This window comes from Lactuca saligna, chromosome 5 (genome assembly GCF_052625555.1).
Source record: "Lactuca saligna cultivar CGN05327 chromosome 5, ASM5262555v1, whole genome shotgun sequence".
NCBI classification, from domain to species: domain Eukaryota; kingdom Viridiplantae; phylum Streptophyta; class Magnoliopsida; order Asterales; family Asteraceae; genus Lactuca; species Lactuca saligna.
In genome coordinates, this window is record NC_136421.1 from 237,801,918 (window position 1) to 237,811,397 (window position 9,480).

General features: G+C 31.7%; 2 protein-coding genes across 2 annotated transcripts; one reads left to right on the forward strand and one right to left on the reverse strand.

Moving 5' to 3' along the window:
- The first annotated feature begins 281 nt into the window (after positions 1 to 281).
- Positions 282 to 1,430, forward strand: LOC144997139 (B-box zinc finger protein 21-like). The gene is made up of 3 exons (XM_078956973.1): positions 282 to 520; positions 633 to 1,037; positions 1,118 to 1,430. The coding sequence occupies exons 1-3, from the start codon at positions 338 to 340 to the stop codon at positions 1,331 to 1,333; spliced, it is 804 nt and encodes a 267-aa protein (XP_078813099.1). The 5' UTR covers positions 282 to 337; the 3' UTR covers positions 1,334 to 1,430.
- A 5,278-nt stretch (positions 1,431 to 6,708) lies between these two features.
- Positions 6,709 to 7,221, reverse strand: LOC145046407 (uncharacterized). The gene has a single exon (XM_078994697.1). The coding sequence runs from the start codon at positions 7,219 to 7,221 to the stop codon at positions 6,709 to 6,711; it is 513 nt and encodes a 170-aa protein (XP_078850823.1).
- Positions 7,222 to 9,480: the final 2,259 nt, after the last annotated feature.

Genomic DNA, 9,480 nt, shown 5'->3' on the forward strand with positions numbered 1-9,480 from the left:
TTTGTAATTCAACTAAAAGTTGTTCAAGGGTCATTTCAAATTATGCTTTAATATCTAGTGGGCATGTTCGTGAATAACCTTAAGTTTATGGACATATTTAACTAAAAGATGATATTTTAATGACCTAATTAGCAAATAGTAGTTACAAAACATTAGTAAAAATAAATTACTAGAAGGGTGTCTATCTTCATCATCAATGGTGAAGGACTAAATTTGTAAATTACTCCAGTTCGCACTCTCATGATAATGGCGGAAGAAATCAACTATATATATATCTCTCTCTCTCACTCATAGCACCTATCACACTCTCCATAATTCTACACAGATAAATAATCAAATGAAGATTCAATGCGATATGTGTGAGAAAAAGGAGGCCGCCTTTTACTGCACCGCCGACGAAGCGTCCCTCTGCGATGGCTGTGACCGCCGCGTCCACCATGCCAACAAGCTCGCCAACAAACACCCTCGTTTCTCCCTCCATTCTTCCTCCGATCAACCCCCTCGCTGCGATATATGCCAGGTAAAATCAGTGATTTCGACTACAGTACGTTTGGATTTCAAAATCGGTCAAAAAATTGCATCTATTATTACATTGATCTTAGTTAATGATTCAAATCGATAACCTAACGCAGGAGAGAAAAGCGTTTCTGTTCTGCAAAGAAGATCGAGCGATTCTCTGCAGAGAATGTGATATTTCGATTCACAGAGCAAACGAACACACAAAATATCACAATCGGTTTCTTCTCGCCGGCGTTAAGCTGTCGGATTCGTCTTCCTTTTACGATAATTCATCGGATCAAGCTCTGTGTTCTTCCAACTCAAATGGATCTAGAGAAGCCGATAGCAGAATAAACTCCGTTGTTTCCCAAGCTAACTATTCCACATCAGTGACCGATTATTGTAACGGTGTGAGCCATGGAGAAGGCGCTTCAATGGACGCCGGAAGCATGTCGGAGCATTTGATAGAGACGTTACCCGGGTGGCATGGTGAAGAGTTCGTCGATCCTTCTGCTTCTAATTACGGTTTCTTCTACGAGGTTTGTAATCCTAAAGCTGTTCATAAATTATTATCGAATCATTTGAAGATTCTAAAATGGGATTTGTGATATGGTGACAGGGATATGACAGCGGTACATGTACGTTGCCGTTTATGGCACATGATTCTGACAACAATGGAGATTTGGGTAACTTATGGCCAGACGATTTGGGTATTCTGGTAAATCCATCGTCGGCCATGGATAATCAAATATCAAGGTCAAAGAAAGTGTTCTCCAATAAAGATCAACAAACATTCAACTCTTCATCTATCAAGAGACCAAGACAATTATGGTAGACTTGGTTCCTTTGTATTCAATAATTTCATTTCTTTTCGTTATGTTAATGGAATATCTGTAAAAAGTATTCGAATTACAGTTTCCATTCAGTTTTTACGAGAAGGGAAAGTACTATTTTGTAAATTAACTAGGTGTGAAACCCATGTATTACATGAGTTTAATTAAAAAAATAAATATAAAATTTTAATAATTTGAAAAGTTTGAATTTATAAGAAAAATGAGAAAAATTTGAATTATTAAAATTAATGAGATATACATTACATATATAAACTTTTTCTAATAAATACTTACATATATATTACCTTATATATTAAATGTGAAATTTTAATTTAATAAAATAAAAAATACAATAAAATGACAAGTGAAAAATAGAAAATTTAAAAATTCTAGAAAATGCCATGTGTCCAAATGAATAAAAAGAGGACATGTGGCAAAAAAAAAAACTTTCATTTATTATAGTAGATTTAGCATTAATTATGATATACATATTAAATTTAAATTTAGGTGTAATATATAAATAAATCCATGTGTAAAAGTTCTCTGAATGTGTGTTATAATTGTAAGTATCTTAATGGATGAAAAGATTGTTTAAATAAATGTATTTTTATTTGATGAAAAATGTAAAAATAATGTGAAGTAATTCAAAATTGTTATAAAATACGATCAAATAACAAGTTAAATTATAAAGTAAAGAAAAAAATCAGAGTATAGAGAACTTTTATTCCAATACTTGTGATGAAATCATCAAGTGTCTCATACATATGACTCAGTATTTATATTATCCAAATAAGATGAAAGAGGAGCTATAATATGAATGCACATTATGATGGCGTATTATTACATTCATAAAACACATTGAAATGATTGTTAATAATGCTAAATAATGATGGGGAGTTATGGGAGAAATGAAGAATCCAATGGTCATTCACAAACTAATATTGCATAACACTCTCCCTTGAATGACGATTATATCATGCATCGTTAAAACCTAAATAGGTAAAATCTCATGGGAAAAATCATTTATTAAGGAAAAAGAGTACATGATTAATAATAGATATTTGGAACAATTGCCTCGTTAAAAACCTTGCTAAGAAAACCCAGTGGGAAAAACATAGCTAAGGAAAAGAGTATAGTATGTTTCTAACTCCCCCTGATCATCACATCACTTGATTTCCTTAAAACGTCGCATTCCAATATTTCGTACCATGTTTTCAAATTTGGATGTAGGGAGCGTTTTGGTGATATATGTTTGGTTTTGTCTCCTTTGATAAACCCTTCCTTGAATTGGACTATACAAGCCGTATTATCTTCATATAGTATGGTTGGAACGCTCCTGTTAGAAGTTAGACCACAACTCTCACGAATGTGATGAGTTAAATATTTTACCAAATACATTCACGGCTTGTCTCATGAATTGCTAAAATCTCTGCATGGTTAGAAGAAGAAGCAACTAAATTTTGTTTAACAGAACACTAAGAAATTGTGGTACCTCCACAAGTAAATAAATAAACTGTTTGGGATCGAGCTTTGTGTGGATCAGACAAATATCCAGCATCTGCATAACCAATTAACTTAGCGTTTGATGAATTTGAATAATATAAGTCCATATCCATTATACCTCGAAGATATCGAAGAATGTGTTTGACTCCATTCTAATGTCTTCTTGTTGGGCAAGAACTATATCTTGCTAATAAGTTTACAACAAAATATATATCAGGTCTCGTATTATTAGCAAGATACATTAGTGCACCAATAGCACGAAGATATGGTACTTCAGGACCAAGAAGTTTTTCATGTTTTTCACAAGGCCAAAATTGGTCATTTTCGGCATCTAAATGCCTTACTACCATCGGGGTACTTAATGGATGTGAGTTATCCATATAAAACCTTTTAAGCACATTTTCTAGATAACTAGATTAATGTACAAAAACTCTATTTTTGGTGTGCTCAATTTGAAGACCCAAACAAAATTTCGTTTTACCAAGATCTTTCATTTCGAATTTTTCTTTCAAATAAGAAGTGACATTTTCCAATTCTCCAGGAGTTCCAATTATGTTCAAATCATCTACGTAAACAGCAATTATCACAAATTCTGATCCGGATTTTTTTATGAATACACATGGGCTTAATGGACCATTTTTATAGCCCTCTTTTAAAAGAAATGTACTTAAACAATTGAACCACATATGGCTAGATTGTTTCAATCTATACAAAGATTTATTTAATTTTACCGAATATATACTTCACGAGAATTAGGAGTTTGTGCTTCTGGCACCTTAAACCCTTCTGGGATTTTCATATAAATATCATTCTCAAGTGAACCATATAAATAGGCGGTAACTACATCCATCATACACATCTCCAATTTTTCATGTGTTTCCAGACTTATTAGATAACAGAATGTGATTGCATCAACCACAAGAGAGTATGTTTCTTCATAATCAATTCCAGGCCTTTGGGTAAAACCTTTTGCAACAAGTCTTGCTTTATATCTCACAACTTCATTCTTCTCGTTTCTTTTGCGCACAAATACCCATTGGTGTCCCACTGGTCTTACTCCATTTGGTGTACAGACTACAGGTCCAAAAACTTTTTGTTGAGTAAGAGAATTAAGCTCTTTGTTGATTGCATCTTTCCATTTTGGCCAATCTTTTCTACTTCTACATTCAACTATAGATTTAGGTTCAAGATCCTCATTTTCTTCCATAATCTCACACGCAACATGATATGAAAAATTATCGTCGACGTCTATTGTATTTCGGTTCCATCATATTCCTGTCATGACATAATTTATTGAGATCTCTTCATTTTCATAATTTTTAGGTACCCCGGTTCTTTTGTTATGTCGTTAGGCTCTTCTGGAGCTTCATTAATCTTTTCAAAAGATTCTGTTTTCTCTTTTGGACCATCAATTATATTTGCTCCTTTTCGTTTTCAAGGATTTTTATCTTTGGAACCGGTTGCTCTTCCACGCTTCAGGCGTGCCTTTGATTCATTTTTAGTTGTATTTTTTCCTTCTGGGATATCAATTCTAACTGGAGCATTTACAGCTGGTAAATGAGACTTTGTTACTCTCTTAGGGTCAGTAAATGCATTTGACAACTGATTTGCTATATTTTGTAAATGAATTAACTTTTTCACTTCAAATTCACATTGACTTGAACGAGGATCTAAAACTGAAAGTGATAATTCATTCCAAGAGATTTTATTCTCCAGCTTCTTTATTTCTCCCCCTAATGTTAGAAAAACTTATTCATCAAAATGACAATCGTCAAATCTAGCTGTAAATAAATCTTCAGTTGATGGTTCTAAATATTTTACTATAGATGGAGATTCGTATCCAACATAAATTCTCATTCTTCTTTGAGGACCCATTTTTGTGTGGTGAGGTGGAGAAATGGGTACATAAATTGCACATCCAAACGTCCTTAGATGGGAAATATTTGGTACATGGCCGCAAACCAATTGAATATGGGAGAACTTATGATAACTAGTTGGCCTGATTCGTATAAGTGATGCCGCATGTAAAATTGCGTGCCCCCATGTCGATGTAGGAAGTTTAGAATGCATTAGCAACAATCTTGCAATTAATTGAAGGCGTTTAATTAACGACTAAGCTAAACCATTTTGTGTATGAACATATGCAACAGTATGTTCAATAGTTATCCCAATCGACATGCAATAGTCATTAAAAGCTTGTGATGTAAATTCTCCAACATTGTCAAGTCGAATTTTCTTAATTGGGTAATCGGGAAAATGTGCCCTTAGGAGGATTATTTGTGCTAGTAATCTTATGAAAGCGAGATTACGGCTAGATAACAAGCACACATGTGACCATCTAGTTGATGCATCAATTAAGACCATAAAATATCTAAATGGTCCACATGATGGATGAATTGGTCCACATATATCCCCTTGAATTCTTTTTAAAAAACTTGGACTTTCATACCCAACTTTATTCAATGATGGACGGGAAATTACTTTTCCTTGAGAACATGCAACACAAGACAATTCATTAGCTTGAAAAATCTTCTGGTTTTTCAAGAAATAACCACTTGAACTTTCAATTATTTTGCGTATCATAATTGATCCGGGATGGCCCAACCGGTCATGCCAAACTTTGTAGATGTTATCATACCTTTTATTTTCAATAGCATGAGATTCAATCATTCTAATATTTGTATAATACAATCCGGAGGACAATACGGGTAATTTTTCCAAAAGACTTTTCTTAACTGATATCATTTTTGTAATATTGAGATACTCTTTATCACCATCATTGGTTGTTTCAACATGATATCCGTTGGACCGAATATCCTTAAAACTTAATAAATTTCTTGGTGATTTTGATGAAAATAATGCATCTCCAGTTGTAATTATTGACCCTTGTGGTAATATGATATTCGCTCTTCCGGAGCCTTCGATCATTTTTGCACTATCCGTTATTGTATTAACATTTGCTTCTCCAATTGATAAGTAAGCAAAATATTTTTCATTATTAAAAATACTATGTGTTGTTACACTGTTTGCAAGACATATATCTTCCTCATTTCTTTTGCGAATATCCATATTTCTCTTCAAAATAAAAATATATAATAAAAATAATAAGAAATAAGAAATATTCAAGTTAGAGAAATAAAGTCATATATTATTATTTTGAGAAGAATCATCGAGATCTCTTCTCATGAAACGACTATGACATAAAAATCATAAAAGACATTAAACAAAACTACATATTATTCTTGACCATGACAATGACTCAAAACAAACATAATGCAAAAATAAAATGATACTAGAAAACCAACAATTTCATGATATGGCATATCCATCTCCTTTTATGGGAAAAATTGGGTAATTCCATCACCATCCATAACACCGTTTTTCCCTTCCGTGTTGGCAAGATAATCGATGACATCCAAATGTCCCATTTCTAGTTGATCTTTGGAAAAATAATTTTGAACAAACTTTGTTTCCGCATTTTTTCCTTCTTTATATTTTAGAGAAGCTTGATAAAGATCAACAAATGCTTTGGAGTGCGACATGTACGCGACCAATGACCGGTCATTCCACATCGGTGACAAACATTTTCAACTTTCTTTTTGCCTTGGCCACATTTATCATTAGGATGTGGGTTTTTGTTACTTTCCCACTTCTGGTGGTTACTTATATTATTATTATTGTTGGGACGATTATTATGACGGCCTCCACCACATCCACGACCTCGATCACGACCACGGCCACGGTTAGACCCACGACCGTTATAATTAGATGATGTCACATTCACTTCAGGGAATGGACTAGAACCGGTCGGACGTGATTGGTAATTTTTCATTAAGAGCTCATTATTTTGTTCAGCCACAAGAAGACATGAGATTTATTCACAATATTTTCTAAAACCTTTCCCACGATATTGTTGTTGCAGGAGCATGTTAGTGGCATGAAAAGTAGAGAAGGTTTTCTCTAGCATGTCTTCATCAGTTATAGTCTCACCACATAGTTTTAATTGGGAAGTAATTTTGAACATGGTTGAATTATACTCACTCACAGATTTAAAATCTTGTAGCCGAAGGTGTAACCAATCAAAACGAGCTCTAGGAAGTAGCACCGTTTTTTGATGATCATACTTCTCTTTCAGATTATTCCAAAGATCAGTTGGATCTTTGACATTAAGGTATTCAAATTTTAATCCTTCATCGAGATGGTGGCGAAGGAAAATCATTGGATTAGCCTTTTCTTGGCTTGATGCTTCATTTAAAGGATTTACATCCTTTATGGTGTTTCCAAGACCCATAGCATCAAGGTGGATTTCAGTATCAAGGATCCATGATAAATAATTTTTTCCACTAATGTCAAGAGCCATAAACTCAAGTTTGCTAAGGTTTGCCATAGGGAAAGTACTAATCAAAATAAAGAGTTGTATATTAGAGGATTGTTAGTTAAGAAGTATCATAAAATTACTTGTGAGCATTATATAACTTGTGGGCACTATACATATGAACTTTGAAAAAAAAATTATATATATACCCGACAACGACAAGAACGACAAGAAGTTGGAAATCTATGGTAGAGTCTCGTGCTGATAACATGTTATAAAATATGATCAAATAACAAGATAAATTATAAAGTAAAGAAAGAAATGAGAGTATAGAGAACTTTTATTCCAATACTTGTGATGAAATCATCAAGTGCCTAATACATATGGCTCACAATTTATACTATCCAAATAAGATGAAAGATGAGTTATAATATGAATGCACATTATGATGGTATATTATTACATTCATAAAACACATTGAAATGGTTGTTACTGATACTAAATAATGATGGAGAGCTATGGGAGAAAGGGAGAATCCAATGGTCATCCACAAACTAATATTTCATAGCAAAAATTAACTATATAAGATGAATTTACTTTTACCATAATTCTCCAAATAAAATTTACAAAGCTATTTTAATAACATAAAGTATTTGCAAAAAGTTAATACAAATAATTTTTTTGTAATGTTCGTTATTTAGTTCTTGGAAAACTATAGATTTTCAAATAATATTCTCTCTCTCTCTCACTCCCTCTCTCTTTCTCTCTCTCTCTCTCTCTCTCTGTATATATATATATATATATATATATATATATATATATATATATATATATATATATATATATATATATATGCTAGGTTATAATGTGGATGATATATATTGTGTGGATGTAGGATGAATATGGATAAATGGTTTTAGTTATTTCAAGAAAGTGTTTTATCTGTATTATTAAATTAAAGAAAATAGAATAATCTTATAACTATCATTGCAAGGGTATTTTAGTCAATTAACCTAGATTTAAAAAATAAAAGCTGCATATTTTAAGGGATCATTGATTATATTAATTTTAAAAATCTGACTTGATGGATGATAATTCTCTTAATTCAGACATTTTGATAGAATATATTTGTGGATAATAATATTCTTAATAACGAAATTTTGGATACAAGTTAAAAATTTCGATAACATTATTAAAAAATAAAGAACTTCATATAATATTCTACACTAATAAAAAGAAACACAATATGGAGATTATTTTATTTGAATATTCTATCCAAATATAGTCTTACATATATCTTATCATTCTATTGCTGATTCTTATCCCATAATATAATGATGTATAGTGCATTATCTTTGGAAGATCGGTAACCATTGTTCATCTTCATCCCACACACCATCATCCAACCTTGAGGCCCTTGATCATCATATTCCCTTCATGCATTTTATGATAGTAACTGCTATGAAATCAAATTATATAAGAATAAACTTCTATGAAAATGATTTTATATGACAAATAGTAAAACATATTGTAGTTATTCTGAGAGAATCCATAACACGTGGTTAGAACCAAGTAAGATCGATATAAATTTTGATAGAATGTAGTAGACATTAAAGAATTGTGATTTATTAATAAGTACAAATAAAACCAATTTGATAGAATATGGTAGGTATTGAACATTTCTATATAACTTTGATAAGAATAAAACTATAAAATCAAATGCAACCAATCCATTCACATTTTATTGTTAAATAATGAGCCACTCTATGTAGAAACTCAAAAAATAAACAATCAACCACTCGATAAAATTTAGTTATTTTAGGGAAGAAAATCAAATTGGTAGTCTAAGATATAGAAAATTTTAAAATCACTAATCAATACCACATACAAGCAAACAATGATTCGTGTATTGAATTGCTTTCATGACAATTTTAAAAGCATGATTCAATGTTATTAATTCCTTTTATGAATACTCTCTCAAAACATATGTGTGAAAAAATTGTTCTTTATTAATTACTTTTGTTTTTTTTTGAACCATATGAAAAAGTTTGCACATGCTTGAACATACAACCATATTGCAATGTCTTCTTTTTTACTCATTTTTATTTGAAATATAATAAAATAATGAAAATTATAATAGCATGTGACTTGATGATAAAATCAAAATTAGAGGTTGCATTGTAATCGAAAAAGGAGAAAAGGTACCAGAAACCAGTTTTAGATTTAGCTTTGATAGAACCTTTTTTCCGTTATCGTTTTTCAACTTTTTGGACTCTTGAATGAAAACCTTTTAGTACTATTTAGAATTGTTATCTTCATTTGTCACCAAAT